The sequence below is a fragment of the Idiotropiscis lumnitzeri genome, chromosome 18 (genome assembly GCF_059441095.1).
Source record: "Idiotropiscis lumnitzeri isolate Australia: NSW breed Sydney's pygmy pipehorse chromosome 18, RoL_Ilum_1.0, whole genome shotgun sequence".
Taxonomy (NCBI): domain Eukaryota; kingdom Metazoa; phylum Chordata; class Actinopteri; order Syngnathiformes; family Syngnathidae; genus Idiotropiscis; species Idiotropiscis lumnitzeri.
In genome coordinates, this window is record NC_142408.1 from 3,605,998 (window position 1) to 3,625,497 (window position 19,500).

General features: G+C 41.6%; 1 protein-coding gene and 1 long non-coding RNA gene across 12 annotated transcripts in view; one reads left to right on the forward strand and one right to left on the reverse strand.

Moving 5' to 3' along the window:
• Positions 1 to 19,500, reverse strand: part of LOC148319049 (uncharacterized) — a 152,615-nt gene that overhangs the window by 101,538 nt on the left and 31,577 nt on the right. For both annotated transcript variants that reach the window (XR_015839743.1, XR_015839742.1), the window contains exon 2: positions 10,092 to 10,241. This is a non-coding gene — a long non-coding RNA (uncharacterized LOC148319049). The remainder of the gene's footprint in view (positions 1 to 10,091; positions 10,242 to 19,500) is intronic.
• Positions 1 to 19,500, forward strand: part of LOC148319051 (disabled homolog 2-interacting protein-like) — a 64,021-nt gene that overhangs the window by 4,362 nt on the left and 40,159 nt on the right. For 2 of the 10 annotated variants that reach the window (XM_088281297.1, XM_088281299.1), the window contains exon 1: positions 7,373 to 7,545. The exons of 3 other annotated variants lie outside the window; for them this stretch is intronic. Coding sequence is in view for 3 of the 7 variants with exons in the window: in XM_088281294.1 (XP_088137420.1) it covers positions 15,735 to 15,858 (124 nt within the window). In the remaining 4 variants the exon portion in view is untranslated. Of the gene's footprint in view, positions 1 to 1,038; positions 1,209 to 7,372; positions 7,546 to 11,777; positions 11,854 to 15,633; positions 15,859 to 19,500 lie in introns of those variants that run through there. 5 more of the 10 variants (XM_088281298.1, XM_088281300.1, XM_088281294.1 and 2 more) reach the window with 3 other exon arrangements.

Genomic DNA, 19,500 nt, shown 5'->3' on the forward strand with positions numbered 1-19,500 from the left:
GCCAACAGGGGGAGACATTTCTTCGCAGAAATAGCGCCTGGTTGTTGTTTGTTTGTCTTGAACCAAATCGATCTTATCCAGCAAGAAATTGCTTTTCCACCATGATCCGCAATGAATCGTTGAAATATGACGACAGGATTCTGAAGGACAACCGAGTGCGAGAAGCCGCGCGTCCTTCCGCCTGCGCATCGTTGGCATTGCTCGCATTTGAGTCCAAATAACTCTGGCACAAAATATGAAAGCGTATTTCATATTGAAAAATAGCAGTGAGATATTTTCAAAACAAAAGTGCATTCAGACAGATAATAATAATCATTTTATTTCAACACGCTTACTTTTATTTGCCTGAAATACATGCCATTGAAATTGATTCAAACATTTCATTTAAATTAAAATCATCCAATTTCATCTGAACAAACACAAATGAATAATAATTATTAATAATACCTGTATTTTTATTTAATCAAATCATAATTGATTGTACTTTAAATATTTGCAATATTAGTTTGTAATTTTATTTAGTAGGAATAGCTTTTGAATTAAATACATCTAATTTTACTTATTTTAAACACTTGAAGAAGTTTGAGTTAATCAAAAGCAATTGACTCAAATACACATCATTTAATTTAATTAAAAAAAATATATAATAATAATAATATACACACACACATATTTACACATGTATGCGTGTGTGGGAGCTATTCTTTTAATTCCTGAAAATGTCACCCTACGTAACTTAGTATTTAAAAAAGAAATGGTGGCAGCCAACAACCAAAAATGACACGCTTTTCCTTGGTTTTCCCGACGGATAAATTTCCCCAATGAGAGAATAAAAATGTGCTGATCGGCATCAAAGTTGAAACCGCTAGGCCAAAACGCTCCTCTGCAACCACAAGTCTCTCTCTCTCTCTCTCTCTCTCTCTGCCCCCCCCCCCTCCCCTCACACGGGAAACCGCGTCTTTGCCTCCACCCTCCAATCCAGTGCTGTTCTGGACTCACTCTCCCTCCCTGTCTTTCTTTCACACCACTCATGCGAGTTGAATCGGAGCAGGCTGGAGCAGCAGCTCGGTCCGCGGACCAAAACTAAAAGAACACCAAAGAAAAAAAAAAAACAACAAAAAAAAAAAGGATGCGTTCGCAGCAATTTTGGACCTTTTGACCATGGATGTGTGAATTAATCATGGAGGCCGAACCGGATGCTCAGCATGGTGAGTGATTATTTGAAAAGTTGGGACAGAACTTTTTGGGAGCTGAAAAGTTGCGTCTGGATGAAGAAGCGACATTTATGTTATCCTTAAAGGGGAAGTCGAGGCAAAAATGTTCTTAGCAAAAATATATTCCGTGTAAATGTACGGCATATACTGTACGCTCGTTAATTTTGCGGTGCCCTCGGACTCGCATCACAGATCACCTGTTTTCTGAATTTGGTCACGTGACCTCCGCAATGCGAGCCCGAGGGCGCCTCGATGCAAGTTTCGGTCGACGGCAGAGGGCGGTAGAGGGCAAAACGGCAGAGCCATGTCATTGATGAAAACACACAGGTCAATCGCTTTATTACTCCACGAATGCAAAACTAATCAGACAATGTTGTTAGATTAATGGCGCCGCATTTAGTCCCGCCTTCCTACGCGGTGTCACGTCAGTTTGTGTTGTGCTGTTTTTTAGTCAGTCAAATACTTCCCCGTTTAAATGTCCCCAACGCCACGTGCGTCACTTTTCCTCGCCTTCACTTTAGCTGTCATCCACAAATGCGGCTCGCGAGGGCTGCGGTGGGCGCGATAATGCCATGCTTCTGCCAATCCTGATTTGTATGCAGCGTGTGGCTCGCCTGTGGGCGTTTGTGTGCGGGCGACAGCGAGAAAGCGAGAGAAAGAGCGAGGGGCACAGTGAGGCGGGGGGTGGGGGGGGGCGGTTGTCGGAGGGAGCCAAAAGAGTTATGTACACAAATAAATCCCGTGAGGATCAAGGCGACAGTGTCGTATTTTCTCCTCCCTCGCTACTCCCCACCCGGAATGTTTGAGGCTCAACTGGATCATTAAGAATAAGAAGAAAAAAGAAGTCATAAAAGTTGGCTTTAACTGAAGCCGAAAAGATTTTTTTTGTCTTCGTGGCTGCCGGGAATTGTTTAATCAATCTACCTGGGAAGAGAAAGCAGGTAGACTGGAATGCGAGGACAGAGACGCCCATGATGGTTAACAATTAGAAAAATGCCGCACCTGGATTTATTTGTGCAGCTCAACAACCGATGTGGACATGTTTGATGACATCATGTGGATACTGAGCAACCTAAGCCCTTAACTTTCTCCAACCGAAACCGTCCCTTACCTTGAACCACTAATCTTGCCCCAACTCTAACTCCTAATCCAACCCTAACACATCCAAACTCTACCCGAAATCTAATCTCAAACATGACATGTTGCCACCATAATACCAGTCAACACATTATTAATTTTGGTTTAATCAGAGATGCAAGTACATTTTTTTTTAAAATCCAATTTTTGCAATGATTCTGAATGTTTTGTTCTTTAGCACATGCAGTTTTCATAATATTGATAAGAATAATAGCAGTCTAATTATTAATTAAGGATTAGGTTCAGAAACAGGTGATTTTTTTTTTTTTTGTGAAGCGACAGCTATAAATTGCCCCGCATAATAAAATATTGGTTGCTCCAAAAATTTTAAAACAAAAAAAAAAATCTAAAAAAAAAATAATTAAAAAAAATATGTAAATCAATATTTTTTATTTTTTAAGGATTTGATTTTTTTTTAATTGTCATCAAAAATAGGATGATGCAAACATGAAAACATCTCAGATTAAAATGTGTTGTTGACCAGTGTAATTTTAAGCCCTGCCGCACATCAGGTCACAAGGCCACACGTTTTGCTGTGATTTGACATTTAGCATCAAAACATCGCCAATGTAACAACAACCCATTAAACGTGGTTCGATCCAGCCAACCACCACCAAGCCTTACCGATATAGTCTACAGCATATTGCGGGCAATAATACTTCACCATATTTATCATTTCCGAGGTATTTGTGCCTAAAAAGCAAAGCGTGGAGAATCTCTGTCGCCAAAATACACAACTTTTAACTGTAATGCTAAAGGAACACTAACCCTACTTTAAGTCCCGATTTTTCACTAACCTTCATCCTAAACCTGCCACAACTCAACCGGTAAACAACCAGAACCCTAAATACTGCTGTAATTCCTTTAATATTCTCGCGTATTTGTCCAATAAATCGGATTGTGATTCTGATTCAAAGGATGTAAATGGTATCTGGATTCGATTTGGACAATGCTACATCTTCCCCCCTTTTTTTTTTTCGCTGCCGGTGGGAGTTCTGCTGATGCTGGACATTCTTCCGCATTTAGCGTATGTTTTGGATCCACGGCGACACTGCATAACTCAAATAACAGAGCGGCGTTTGAGCTCCACCAGCATCGCTCCGCCATTTCACGGACTCCCCGTCTGAATTTGGACGCCCACTCCCGTCCACTCAGCAATTTTTCTTTTTGGGAATTAAAGGAGTATTTCTCTTAAAATAAGCAGCCGAAGGCATGCTAGCGCTAACGCTAGGAGAAAATGTCAGCAGCTTCCAGCGAAGCCTTCGTAATGGTGGAACTCGTCAGTTTTTGGCACGATTTACAAGAAAGATATTTTTCCCCAAGGATCCCTTCATCAACCAAATGCCAAGTAAACTTCAGTATTTTACAAAATTAGTTATAAATTTCGACATGGACTGAATTCAACTCAAGCATATTGAATTTATTCACATTTGTAACGGAAGGGACAGTTTACAAAAGTTCAGGCAGTGTTGGCAACGTTTACCAAAAAATAAAAAATGGAGTAATAATTTCATAATTTAATATCCACTATATAACAAAAAACATGAGTGAAGAATTTTCGCATTGATAATTTATGACAAACGTTTGACCCGAGGTATGTGCTTCCAAGCTGCAAATACTTTGCCGGGGTCAACTTGTCTGCATGAGGGGAAAAAAAGGCGAGAAATGATACCAGAGATGAGGAGTAATATTTGCTTTCGTGTGTTTGTTTTGTTGGCTCACTGCTTTGCACTTTTACTTTGTAGTTAAAAGTTTACGACACTTTTTGTTTGTTTTTTTGTTGCAAATTCGGGCCCCCGCTGTGTGTGGGACAAGAGAACACCTTTTGTTTTATTTTCCACGAGGCTGTGGCTTTAACCTTGCCAGAATTGACCAGATTTCATCCAGATGTAAGCAGCGGTCTTGTGGTTTTAAAGCGCCGTCGGCGTTTTTTTTTTTGTTTTTTTTGTGTTTTCTGCCAGGGAAGAATGCACACGGCTTTTTATACGAGCGTAGCTAGCCTTGCTTGTTTTGTCATGTGCTAACCCTCTCGCTTGAGTGTAGCGCTGCGTAGAAAGAGGCGAGTATATTTTAGACGAGGGCCTGCAGTTTTTTTTTTTTTTTTTTTTTTTACACTGTAATCTTGTTTTAGGAGAGGAAAGACTATTTTGTGGCAGGCCGCAAGGTTAAATTTAGCCCAGAGAAGCCGGGAGTTGTGAACCCTGTGAGGTCATAATCTTTGCCGCCGATTTTGATTTCAAGAAAACATCCAGTTTTTCTGTCCTTTGCGTCCTCTCTGTCATGTAAACCGCTACTGGTGATTCATGATATCGTGGACGCTGACATACTGTCCTCGACAGTGTCCAATTTGCAAAAGCGACCACCAAAAGCCTACTAGAACAGCTGAACTTTATTTGGGCTCAATTGGAGGCCTTTTAAATGGTCAAAGGTGCGTTGGAATGTGATTGGTTACGCTGAGCTAAGCCACATCCCCAGTTGTGAGGGTGTATGTCCACCTCCTAAAATGATTTTTCTTTTATCGAAATGAGTTATGCATGTTATAAATCGCAATGGTGGAGGGAGGCGGGAGGTGAGGATGAACAAAAAGAGGAAATGCTATCACCGCAATGTGATGGCAAGCAAGCAGTCGAGACAGAATGCAGTCAGGCAAGTCGTATTTCCACGTCAAAGTAAGACGCCGGGGGCGGGATTTTAGGGTTTGTTTACATGTTAACAACCACATTAAAAAAAAAAAAAAAGTTATTTTTTTTTTGTTTTAGAAAAGTTGAAAAATGTGACCCTAGCACATCTTTACCCCAAATTGCTAAAGACTATTCCACCTGCATCTGACCTTAAGAATAAAACCTAATTCTAAACCCACCTGTTTGTATTATTCATGCGTGTAAGTAAAGCGCACAACATTCGATCCATGATGCGGTTAAGTAATTTGCACGTTCACATTTTTTTTGGTGTCTGTATGGTGGCCCCCAAAAGAGTCACAAAGTCACTCTGAAACTGTCAGTAGAGTTGTGTCCGTCATTGAAAATGCTTGCTTGCTATTCGGCTAGCGATCAATCACATTAAGCCACCATTTAGTTCTCATAATCTTTTCAAACTTGCCCAGGCATGACAAAAACAGCGGGCGAGCGACAGCCAGCGCGGGATTAGGGACAGGGCGAGGAGATGAAAGATGAGGAGGCGTTTTTTTTGTTTTTTTTTAATTACTAAATTATTCATTCACTCTTATGATAAGGATTTTTTTACTTTTACCCAAACCACTCATTCACTACCAGCCCAGGTAAAATTAATGCACTTTTTTGGCTTCTACACCCGTCAATGGCAGTGAATGATAATAAAAAAAATTGTAAAAAATTATTTTAAAATTATTTTAAAAAAATATGAAAAATATACAAATTATAACAAGATCATAAAAATTATAAAAATCCTCATCCGCGCCATCATCATCATAATAAGGGAGTTTGGTATTCATGTATGAAACGGGAGCAACCAGCTGTACAGCATCATTTTGTTGTCGTGTAATTGGACGCCACGATGAGCGCAACAAACAGCCTCCAGGCTTTTGAGTAGTGTGACTGGATGGTGAGATGAAGTGTCATGTGAAGTGAAGAAGGTGGGGGTGTGCCAAGAAGGTTGCGATAAAAGTTCGTCTACTGTCACTTCCGTGGACAAATGCTCGGCTTGACAAATGTCCCAAGCAGAAACACGAGAGTGTCATTCTTAAAAAAAAATAGAAAGAAGAGAGGAACGTCATGGGCTTCTCTTTCTTAAATTCAGTTTGAAAACTTGCTCGGTTGGTCTTTGAGTAAATTAACAAAATGGATTTCAAAGGCAGGGTTTGCAGACTTAAATATTACACAATATAAACTAAAAACTAACTGCAGTGAATATCATCTTGGTATCGTGAATTGTGATTGACAGAGGTTAGGTTTACCGAACCATTGAGCAGCACTCAAAGCTAAAACCTCATACGAGAACCTTTAAAATCCCATTCTTACCAATGAAATATGCATGCAGCGTTTCTTCCAGACTTATTGGAACAACAGTATGCTATACACTGAGGCATTTTTGCCGTAGAGACAGAAAATAATGTGAAAATACCACTGCGAAATCAATGTATTCAAGTTAGCCAGGCCTAGCGATTGGCAACGTAAGATGGCCGCCGGTAGCTTCACTTATATCGATTAAAACGCCATTGTTAGTCCATTCACATATATGTCCATGTCGTCATACTGTATCGAGTTACCTAGCAACTGTGTATTTAGTTAGCTAGCAACTGTCTAACTAGTTAGCTAGCAACTGTCTATCTTGTTAGCTAGTGACTGTATTTATCCAGCAATACTGAAAAAAACTGGGCTTAAAAAGTCATGAATGACGGACAATAATCCATATTTTAAACAAAATTATCTGCCACTAGAAAATCTGGTATTTTGTTTTAGTACAAAGCTAAACACACAAAGCTTAACTTCTAATATATTATTGAGAGTTTGATTGGGTACAAATGCTTCGACAAAAACTGCCTGTTCAGAAAAACTGTATCTTGACAGAGAACCGGAAACATATTTTGTCTCAAATTAAGATCTCATTTTGGTTCCATTTTAGTTTTTCCAATGACAGGATCAAAAACCGGGGAGGGGTTTCAGTGGCAAAGAGCTGGAGTGTTTCTGGAGAGGCCCGAGCCTGGCCCCGCGGTTTTTCGCTTGGGCCGCAACAAAGCCTCCCATTGGCTGGACGGCGACGTTGGAATTTGGCTCCCAACTCCTCCTCCTCCTCCTCCTCCTCCTCTTGCTCTCTTCGCCCTGAGGAACAACACGTTGTTCCCTCTACCTTCTTTCAACAATGAGGGGGGGGGGGACCAAACAGTTTACTTCCTAACTGAAATCAGCAAGGACAAGAAGAAAAGAACGGGACACTCCTGCTTTGTGAGAAAGTGTGTGGGAGGAGGAGGAGGAGGAGGTGGGGGGAATTGAAGGGGGGGGGGGCAGGGGCAGGGAAGGGTGAGCCCTGCAGGAGTCCTCAGTCAGGACACACATGCACTCTCTCACTCTCTTTCACACACTCTCACATAGAGGAGTTGCTCGGTTGGTCAGCTCACGGCTCGGAGCCTGCATGAGGGGGAAAAGGAGCAAAAAAAGGAAAACCAGAGCTACTACTTGTTGCTTTGGTTGGGATTTCTTCCTCGGGATGAGACGCTGAGGTAAGGAAAAGCCTCCCCTGCGGGTTTCGCACCGTCATCTTTTCCTCAATGCCGACGTGTGTTTACATGCCACGCATTGCACGGCGATCCTTACGAGACGTTCCACTTTTCATATTCCATGAGGTGAACTTTTCCATGCAGTAGTAGTACGAGGAGTAAGAGTCTGTGAATGTGGGTCTGGGGGGGGGGCATTGTTGTCCTATTATTAGAGCGCCAGCAGCTGTGGGGAAGGAAGTAAAGCAGAGAAGAGGGATTACCGTTGGAGGGGGGGTGGAAGAAAGGGGGCGAGGAGAGGTTGTGGGGGTGATCAAGCGGGAATTGAGGACTTATTTTTGGGGGGGACGGCGTTCTCAATAGTGGGACCGCCGTGGATAGGCAGAGTGGAGGGAAAGATTTGGAGGTTGATGCCTTTCACACTGGGTATGGAAACTGGACTGCTTGGTGTCAGGCACTGGTGCAGGATTTGTGGGGGGCTGGCCTGGAGATTTTGTCTTCTTCGGACATAGTATGGAGGAGGAGGTGTATAGTTTAAGAAGAAAGTCTGCTCGTGTTGAAAGCATGAACTGATGTTTTTGGCGTTTGACGGCTTTTGTTTTTTTAAGATTCCTGTCTGCATGTGTAAGGTACTGACGCAGGGTGCTAAAGTCGACCCTGGAAATGGAACATTGTCAAAAGTACTATCAGAGAAAAGTGTGTCGTTTCACACCTGAGACATACGACCGAGATCTCTTTGTTGCGAGACTTAGGCTTGGTGCGTTGACGACAATCGTGTAGTTGAACGGTAATTGTCGTCGCGCTGAAGTTTAAACATCAAAGATTTTTTTTTTAAGCTAGCTGGGTACCGATGAGGAACTGGGAGGCTGAAGTCGACCCGGGAGAATTTCTCGTCTTCTGGCGTGGTATCCGAGACAAAGTTCGTAGTTCAACACCTGAGACTCTAATACGTCCTTTACATCAAAAGAAATTGTTGCCGTCTCAAGGATGTTTCAAACGACGGGGTTACTTAATTTCCCTTCAACCCTCTCCGGTTTTGATCAAAACTCCGTCGTGAAGAGCTCCGAAAGCTGTGAAAGCGGAAGACTGCTTGTTGTGCGGGGGGGGGGGGGTTGATTTAAATTCTCTGTCCTTACTCGCGAAGTAAAAGCAGAAACTGAAAACGGGGGCGTGTTTAATAGAGCGTTTGGGAGAAGGTGACATCGCCTCTCTCTTACCCTCACAAACACCTCACTGTGTTTTTCGCAGAGCAGGTTCGACTATTTTTTTTTTTTTTTTCATCCGCTTTACTTCCACGTTTTTGAAGAGCGGCTATGTAATCAGCCGCTCGTAAATCCAGAGACAAGTGAGGGTGTCTGACAGCTGTATTTGGCGGTGGCGTCGCGTCTTGAAACATCCGGCAACTTGGGTGGCGAGGGGAGGGTGTCTATATCAACGAGCACGTGTTGCTAATTTGCTTTTTTTTGTCACTTTAATTTGAAGTGAATTACTTTGCTGATGTTCTGCAATTTTATTATAATGCTATTATGATAATTAACGATATTAGGCAACATTAAGCTTCTGGCTGCTCATTGGCCGGTGGCAGTCAGGAACAGGAACTCTTCAACCAAAGTCTCAATTGGAGGGAAATGCTTTTTTCACGTTGAAAATATCATGAAAAGTATCTACTATATAGTCTCCGGTTACTCACACGGTATCTTAATCGTGGGAAAGCTGGGCCGGTTTAGTTTATCATAAATCTGTTTTGCTGTTATTTGAAAGGTAACAGTTGATTGGATCTCATGATCGCGACACAAATTTTTTTATTCCCCACTGCAGCACATTCTCTGTGCCTACCAGCACGTCTTCCAACATTGGCATTTGTTTCCCTCATAATTGATGTGACAAGCCGAGATTCACCACCTAATCTTTAGCTTCTACTCAAAATCTGTGAATCAATTCCAAAGCGATAAAACACCGCCATCTACTGGGATCTGTTAGTCATTACATTGGTTTACAAACATTCATTGCACAGACATGGGTGAGAAAAAATGTTTTTTGTTTTTTTTGTGTGTAATTCAAGTTTTCATTTCTATACAAAATTAAGAAAAATTAAAAAAAGAAAGTTGCTTTAAATCAACAAACAAAAAACGATTTTTGGACTAAGGACGTGAAATTGGAAGTGAACAGGAAGTGACAAGTTGCAAGTTTAAGCTATCACAGTGTCTTGGGTGCACGCTTCGCTTTTATGGCTCGTCATTAAATTTGCATGAAAAAAATCTCAATGACTTGTGCAAGAAACTGAACAGGAAATGGATTATTTTTGTTTGAAGCATCCACATCTACGGCAAATGACAGAACTCTCCTAATCAGAAGCTGGCATCCCAGAAAAATGAGTGGCACTTGAGACAAACATGGAATGCGTGGCAAAGCCTAGCGTCAAACCTAGATTCTCATTTCAAGGATAAGCCAGGAAAGGAAGAGAGGTTGGAGTGGGAAGCAAACAGAAAACAGGAAAGACAGGAACATAAACTCCGCTCCCTGAGGTTCCCCTTTTTCCCCTTCAAACGTACCTCACTTCCTGTCATGTGATCCACTGAAGCCACAACAGGGATGCTATTTTTAAGGAAAATGCTGCGAGCTTCTTTGTTGAAGCAGCTGCCTGTGGACTCAACTTTCCCTCCTCCTTCTCCTCTTCTCCCTCTTTGTGAATGTCCGCCGTCCTGTAGTGGATGAAAAACAAAAAAAAACCACATTCTTAATCTTTCTGCTTCCTCCATTGATGTGGGAACGTCTTAATTGCTGGGCAGGACAGGAGGGGAGATATTTTGCGAATATTATTAAAAGTGCCATGAATTATGTAAGTCACGGGAAATACACGTTTTATTTTGGTAGGTTTCAAGTCAGCACCGACGAGCATCTGCTACGTGATTCCTTGACAATGAGGACGACTACGTAGAGCCTGCTAGCTTATTTTAGCTAGCGCTATCCGCTAGCTAATTAGCCACCAACTAACAGAACTGAACTTTTGGTGAAGAATTCTTTTCTATGGATCTTCTTCAAGGAGCGTCCATTTCGTACTTTTTGACAATGTGTCGTCACGGATGATACAAAATGCTATGTTAGCTTCTCGCTAGCCATACGCTACAAGAGATTACAAAGCATGCGTTTTCAGGTTTTCAGTCCACTTAAAATGCACATGGCCAGTTAGCAAATTACGCCCATTGTTAATGTCAACAATGAAGCCTCTGTGGCTGCATGAGAAGCCGTGAATTCCTCAAATACCGATGTCAGAACACAGAGTATTACTCAATGCAATGAGTGGACAACTAAATCCAACATAAGGCTCCTACAGTCTTTTTGCCTCAATGTCAAACTTGTTACCTCTCAAATGTTAAAGATGAAAAACAAAAAAAGATACAGTAATCAATATTAAACGCACCCAGTTTTTTTTTTTTTTTTTTTTATCAAGGGGTGGTCAAACATGTTATTCATAAACCAAAGTGTTGTGCTTTAGCATTTTGGTGGCGATCGGTCGCCAGTTTAGACCACAGAACTGACAACACGAGCAATATCACCTCGCTTCCCTCCTTGCTGTGACATAGAGGCTGAAACCGAGTGTCAAACTCAAGGCCCGGGGGCCAGATCTGGCCCACGACTTCATTTTATAAGGCCCGCAAAGGGCAAATGATGTGCGTCAACTTCCTGTTTCTAGCACATTTTCTTCACTTTTTAACATTGAGATATGAGATATAGCCATTTATTTGTTTCCAATACTCACCTTTTGGAAAAAAATTTGTCCAAACAAATTACTTACTGGCTTTTGATTTTCAAAACATAACGGCCCTATGAGGGAAACCATAACGACAGTTGTGGACCCGTCCACAAAAATTTGTTTGACACCCCTGCTTTAAGGCATTTGATAAATTTAATTGTAAACAAGTCATTAGAAGTAAAAAAAAATATAGAACAGAACATATGACATTACATGAAGAAAATGTTCGACTCAACTCCCCCTTCCAGGCAAGAAAAGATGCTTTGAAAGTTAGCCAGTAAAGTTAGCCAAGCTAGCTAACTGACAAGGTGGTTTCCACGTCGTAAAATGAGAATTTCGCTTTTGACTTCTTCCCCCTCCTCCTTAGCTAGCATGTTGTCTGCCAAGGGCTGGGGGGATTTAAAAGGCACTTGGCTGCTAGATTAAAAACGAACAGGATTACGACGAGGAGGAGGAGGAGGAGGAGGAGGTGGAGGACAGCGGCTTTTATTTTTAAAGCGTGTGCTAACATGCGTGAGTTCTCCGTGGGGATCAATGAGGTCTGTGTCTATCTGTTTGGGGTAAGGATGCACGATTGTCGTTTTGCTCCGCGGGTCACGTGGACGTTCGATTCGCGCAGGTCGGATGGAAACGGATTTCTGCCACATAAACGTTTTTGATCGTAATCCGACATTGTTGCCTCGTTGTTTGACATGTGACGGTGTCAATGTGACGTGTTTGGTAACAGCTATTTCAACGTCAGCAGATTGCAAATTCTTTCACCCCCCCCCCACCCCACTTGTTGTCTATTGATTTGAATTGCGTGCTCACTGCGATTACATTTTGGTGACTTTTGACCGTTAAACACTCATGCAGATGTGGCAAACTCTCTGTATCCCATTCGAGTTAAATTACAGATACTTGCGTAAAAAAAAGGAGACTACGGTAAACCTTTGAGAAAGAGAAAAAACAGAAAAATAAATTGAAATGAAGTGGTTACAAATGGAAAAAAGAATGTGGTACAAACTATTTTTTATTAAAACGTCCCCAAGTCTAATAAACCTTTTTTTAATTATTAGATTGGAGAAATATGGTTAGCTATGAAATGTATGTAATAAGTAATATGTTGTAAAGGATTTATTGGCTTTATTTATTTTTCATTTTAGGATTGTTAAAAAACTTCCCAGGTCAAATTGACCCATTCCCCACAATCTTTAAGAGGCACATAATAATAATAATAATAATAATAATAATAATAATAATAACACACTGAAATGGTTCACAATATCTTTTCCATTTCAAGACTTGGATTATTATACATCAGGTCAAAATCGACCCCTTTAAAAGTTTAAAAACAAAAGAAATAAGGTAAGAAATTTGAAATGCATAGTAATGGAGTTATTAATTTAATAATTGTGTTAATTTTTATATGAACTTGCATGCACCCAAAATCACATTTTGATTTTGAGTATTTTGGAAATTATAAAACATTCACCAGATAAAATGGACCAATTTTACATGTTTAACAACACCCCAAACACACACACACACACACACACTGACGCATTGACGGACTGGAATGTGACTTAATAATGTTATGTAACTGCTGTGGAATGATTCATATTTTTTCCTTGTTTGGCACACTTCGGCAGTGTCAAATTGACCCAGGCACCTTTAAATTGCTGTTGCCGGGAGGAGAATGGAACAAGAGGCAGCTTAACGGTTCAGATTAGAAAAGCCCACCGAGGAGGGAGATAAAAAGTAACCCGGGTTATGATGCAGTGACCTCGGGCTTAACGCTTAAATCCCCCTGCGGCCATCTTGTCATTTTTAGGTCTGACAAAACTTATCTTGGGGTATTAGAATTGCTCATTCAATCCGGAAAATACACAAGTGTCCCTGGAAGTATGTCTAGATCCACATATTCATTTTTTTTACCATTGGAGAAGTTCACAGAAGAAAAACTCAGGCCGGAATTTTGTTTGAATTTGTGCTTCACCACTTTCTCCACAAGGGGGAGGTATTGGACTGCACTCTAAAGTCCATTTTTTTTGTCTCAATGGGTCTCCGAGCAAAATGTCTGCCAATATTCATTATTGATCATACATACACTTACATGAGCTCATTGCAACAGTTGCTGCCCTACTGTCTTAACTCGTTTATGATTTTTTAATTAAGTATTAACTGGGCTACTGAATAACATCCACTTTTGAAGATTTTTATTTTATTTTATTTTGCACCGATTCCAAGTCTGCTCTTGTTTTTTCCACCCTAACACATCAGGTTTTTATACTTCTACTACGACTACTAATACTATAACAATAATATAATGTGATTATATTGAGTAATATTTATAAATTAAGGGTTAGGTTCAGCCTCATATTTTTTTTATTTTTTCTATAAATTGGAACAGGTGGTAAAAATCTATGTAGTGGAAGCTTTCATTGGGCAAACTTAAAAACATTAAATGAAAAAAATCGCAAATACCTGATATGCTCCCAAAAAGTAAGGAATTTAAATAAATAAAAAAATCAGCATAAAAAATAAATTAAGTAAATTAAAATTTAAAAATGTAAATTTGAACTTCAAACCATGTAAAAATGTATACAAACCTGTACCTTTTGCGGGGCCCTACATATTTGTCTTGTGCCTTTGGCCGGCAAATTCTGGTATGCACGTCTTGGCCACCTGGTGGCAGTAATATACAGATATATTGACATACGGTCGATGGAGGCTGTCTCAGTGCTGTCTATGTGTGTTGCAACACCATTTGTGTTCAAATGCTCATCAAAAGCACTTTGACGCCGATGCTAACCGTTAGCACGTCTGTGGTGTTTCTCATTTTGTCTTCGTATTAAGCTAAACAAACTTTTAAGACAAAGCTATGACCTCATCTTAAACATACAACATGTCATTCTCTTATATATGTTTGACAGCAAACTGTGGGCTCCCCCGTAGTGTACTTCTTGTGACGTTTATGTTTGGTGGCGCGGTAGTCGTTTCTCAAATCAAATAAGTGCACTACTCAAAAAACACTGCTGAAGAGGAAATGCAGTTTGGGGAATCGTAGCGGTAACCACAACGATTCAGCGTTTGCTGGAAATTGCTCGGAACCCCGTAGCAAAAGGACTTCTCATCATTTACAGACGCTTCCTGACCACGCGAGCTGCGTGTTCACCTCCGGCCGCTGGCTGGCTAAATAAACAACACCAGGCGCATTCTGCACGAGGCTCTCTTATGGATACGGGAACAATAGAGCTGAGTGTTGGAGATCGATACGGCTTCCTTTGCATCTGTAAGCTCTTAATCAGTGATTTTCAAAGTGTGCTGGAGCTTCACACACGGTCCCTCCAGAGATGCATAAAATATCACTGCCTATTACGACTTTTCAGTTGTATTTAACTTTAAAGTACAATACGTTGCGGGGGCCAAAAGTTCATCTTAACCTACTCGGCAAAATGGGCAAATGACAAAAATTGGAGCGTTAAAAGCACGTTCGCGGAGAAGAGGTCAAGTTCCCAGCTCTGCCCTCATCTCTTTAACAGTTTGTACAGAAAAAGGTAGCTTTGATGGCCGATCCTGTCAAGGTGCCTCGCACACAGGACAGCCAATGAAAAAGCTCGGCTTAGAGACTTCTGAAAGTACCTCCAAAGCCTGCAAATTTGTGGGTCGACTTCAACGTTACCTGCACATCGACCTGGTAAAAAAGTAGATCATGACAGTTAGTTGTTTGCTGGTCTCATGGGCCTGTCCTGTCCTGTCCTGTCCTGTCCTTTTCCTTTCTAAGGCAAACAGACGTTTTTCTCTTCTCTATGCCTTCAATTGGAGCGTTGTTGTGCAGCATGGAAAGCGGCCTCGAACAAAACACCAGTTGCCGTTTTATCTTGTAACCAAACCCCGTTTACGCTTGACATCTGTAAAAGCATGTTGTTCTCTCGTATCTGCTGTTGTTTCTTTGAAGTCTTTATCGCCGCTTATTTGCGTCCGTTCTCGGTCGCGGGAACTCTTCCTCTTTAATACAGAGAAAGAGAGAGAGTTGTTTTGCATGTACGTTTACGGCGTTACAATAGGATGTTTCTGTGTTGTATCCGACGGGGAACTTTGTATTTTTTCGATTTTTTTTCTTGTTGTTGTTGCGATAAAATTCCTTCTGTCGACCACACTGGGAAGCTTTCCTGCTCACCAGGATACACGCTCACACACGCAGTATTCCGGACCTCTGGGATCTCGCTGTGGGAAACTTTTTTTTTTTTTTTGGAAGTAGGGGGTGGGTGGGAGTGTTTTAAAGGTGGAGCTGCAGGGACAGGCAGGACACGAGCAGCTGCAATCTCCTCATTCTACCCTGTGGAATGTTTGGACAATGGAGGCGTTTCAGTGCAGGAGCACTTTTCGATGAGAACTTTTTTTTTTTGAAACTCACTTTGAAGAGGACTTGAGGTTGTAACAGAAACTGCGCAAAAAGATGGCCGGGATTACCAGGAAGGGATCTGGGAGACGGTCGTACTACTACAGATTCCTGGGCAAGTCCCGACTGCAGGGTCAGCGCAGTCGCTCTCGCAGTCGAACCCGGCCGGCTGCAAGCAGGGGTAATAAACACTGGCTCGTAAATGAGATCTAGTACTGTGGTTCTCAGCTGTTGTCACTCTGGGACAGACACAGGTGGCAAAAGTACTCGCGTTCTGTACTTAAGGGTAAGAAAAGACTGCGGTGGAAGTAGAAGTACTGATTGAACTCTTAGAAGAACAGACTGCAACAAAACGTGACGTCAAATTACAATCCTTGTTATTGCTCCCCGGTTCACGGTAGTCTACTGAATGCATAGCGCTAACCAGAGCATCCGTGTAGCCAGAGGGTGAGCTGCAATGTGTTTGTTCACCGAGTAGCCCTCGCATATGTTACATGGAGGAATTCAGTATGGCATCAAATCCAAGTACCATTATGCCCCAGGTAATAATGTGTCTGATGTAAAAGCGGTCAATATATTTTCCAATTAAAAGACAAGTCTAATCTTTGTTTCATTGTCAAGGGAGTCCTCGGTTTGAAATGTCAATATAACCCTCGTTTGTCTCTAAGGTCGACTATGTCATCGTTTATCACTCACCTAAGTTAATTTGCTATGAAAGCAGTAAATATTTGTATGGAAAACATAATTAAAAAAAAAAAAAAAAGTACAGCATGAACTTAGCCTTGTGATCATGTACGTATTCACATACTACGACATAATACAGGTGGACTTGTTGTCAGTACACATCATAAGTGCAAGGCACCGAAATGCAGATTACATCTAACCAGCAGTATTAATTGGCATATCGCTAGCCTAATGGAATGGTTTCCTAAGTGATATTTAAACATTTTCGGCAAACAAATTCAACAAACAAGGAGTGCCATTGCCTCGATTCAACCTTTGTGGATTACCGTGACCTGAATGACTGAGAATCTACACAGACTAAGAAAAAACACAAAAAAGCAACTTTTTCATATTTTCTGTCGCTAATTCAGCCGTTAGGCTAACAACAAACAGGGTGGTACGGTATTTAAATATATTTCAATACGAGTGTCTCTTTCTGTACATATGGACAAACTACGACTATTATCATTAGTAATACAGGGTGATAGCTAGTAGCTATTGTATATTTGTCATACTTTTCTATTTAGCTACTAGATAACAGTAGGTTAGCTAAATCATATTGTACGATTTAGCGACTAGCTATACAGTAGGTTAGCTAAAGGTGGCATATTGTACGAGTTAGCTACTAGCTATACAGTACGTTAGCTAACTACTAGCTATATTGTATGGTAGATAAACATTATGCTAACTATACAGTATGAACAGTACTAAAAAAAAAGTATGTTACTTACTACCACGATAAATTGAGGACCCCAAGTCATTTTTAACCACCTGTTTGACACACGCCTAGAAAGGGGCCGAAACCTACTTTTGGGTCCCCCCTAATGGAATGATGGAGTGTTTTAAAGCAACAAGCGTTCATTTCTAGCTTCACCGGAGCGCATGACAGTTTGCTGTCGGCATTCGCGCGCTGACGCTACCTCACGGTTGCCGTGGCAACAGTTGACAGACGATAGCTCGGGGTCAACCTGCGAGAGGAGGGGGGGAAGGGTCGATGTGTTTTTGTGCACTTGGAGTCACACTGCCCATCGAAACTGGCTTTTCCTGTGATGTGATTGTGAAAAGTATTTCCAGCTTTCGAGGTGATATTTGAAGCCCCCTTTCAAGCCGCCCCCCCAAAAAAAAAATTCTAAAGTAAAGTACAGTAATGAAGTCGCGATCAACACTACCAAGGTGTTATCCGAGTAACTTCAAATTAGGAAGTACACACTTGAAAACTTTGAAAAGAACAAACTCAAGGCTGTCGCTAAAGTGTTTGACGGCTCTGTGAAAGATGAAAGAGTCGCGTTAAATGGTTGTATCGGGCTCTGGCGTGCAGAAAAGCACACTTAAAAATAAATAAATAAAAACACACGCGCACACTTTGCCTTGATCTTCGACTGTCGTCGGAGCCTTAATCTAGAAGTTCGTCTCGCAGGCAACTCTTGACACGTCCCGGCGGCGGGCACGTGAGCTCACGTGTTATTGTTTGTGTGCGCGGATGGAAAGTCTGCTATCAGTCGGCACTGTTTCCCCTTTCCCTCTCTCGCCAGTTTGGTGATATTTGCATAGCACATGACACCGTGTGCACTGGAAACATTGGGCCTTAAAAACAAGAACAAAAGGACATTTGATATAGCCTTTATTTAATGTAAGCTAAATGATCTGCCGGTAGAGCAGAAATGTTTTGGCTTGGCAAGATTTCTGAAAACAAGCCTAAAAAAATGACACGTTTTAAAACTAGTGTAAAGGTACTATTGAATTATGCAATTTATTATTTGAAGATAAACTTAGAACTCATAATCTAAATAACAGAGCTGGGCACCTGACCCTTTTTTTCCAGTCAGCCCCCCCCCCCCCGGAATTCCCCAACCTGAGTCAGTGAAGTGATACGAAAGAATCAATTCAGTGAACCATTTCACGAAAATTATTTAAAACCGCCAACTCCAGTTAGTCCATCGATATAACCGAATCGTCATCACTTGCGTCAGTAAACCAATACAACAAATCATCTGACTCTGACGCGTTTCTGGTGAGTCCACTAACTTTCATCAAACCAAATTACCGGAGTTTTCGCTGTTTCCAGCGATTCGGTGACTCGGAATCATCTGAGTCCAGTTGTTTCCAGTGAGTCCACTAGCCCAAATAAATGAACAAAAGATGACAAAACCGAATCAATTGAGTCCGCTAACTGCAGTCAGTGAACCAAATATAACCAAATCATCCAGAAATTCGAGATACCATCCTTCCCTGCTGTCTCAGCCCTCAAACCTTGAGTAAATGGTGGAGACGGTCCAGACGACTTAGTGCTTTTTTTTTCTGAGCAATGCCATGAGACTGCAATAACGCTGACAGGTGCAGGCTAATTCCGTCTGTAATCCATAAATATGGAATCAGATTACACCGAAGAGCCGAACCGCGCTGTTGAAAAGGGACAGAGTGCACAGTTGCCGCTAAATCACGATAGATCTCGCATCAACATGAACTGCCTCTGCCTGACATCCGCCACTTTTTCCTTCGCAAAACTTTCTGTTGAATCCTCAAATTCAAGTCAAGCAACCCATACGAATCAAAAGTGATTCTAGAGCGAATCATTTTGAATCCATGGTTGTTTCCAATAAATTAAATGACTCAAGATGGTGTACAGATACTACGTATTCAATTTGAGTTTCCGGTGAGTCAGATAACTCAAGTCAGTGAACTGATTAGAGTTTGTGATGTTTCTGGTGAGTGCGTCGATTTGAGTCTTCTGAACCGATTAATCCGAATCTTCGGAGTCCATATTGTTTCTAGTCGCTGCGCACGGGGGGCAAGGAGAGCGCCACTGCCAACTACTGGAGTGGAGGTGCAATTACACTTTATTGTAGCATGTTCCCCAGGGTCACACGCGCCCCCCTCAGCATTCCCCCCCCACCCCCCCGGACACTGCCCTAAAGTGTGACAACTGACAAAATCATCTGTGTCCGCAATGCGTCCGGGGTGTCCGCTAAATCAGTGAACCAATCGGCGCGAATTCTCATGAGTCAGGCTCATTTGTGTTTCTGCTGACTTGGGACACTTGAGTCAGTGAATTTATACCACAGATTCTTCGAAATTGAACCAATACAACACAATTGTTTGA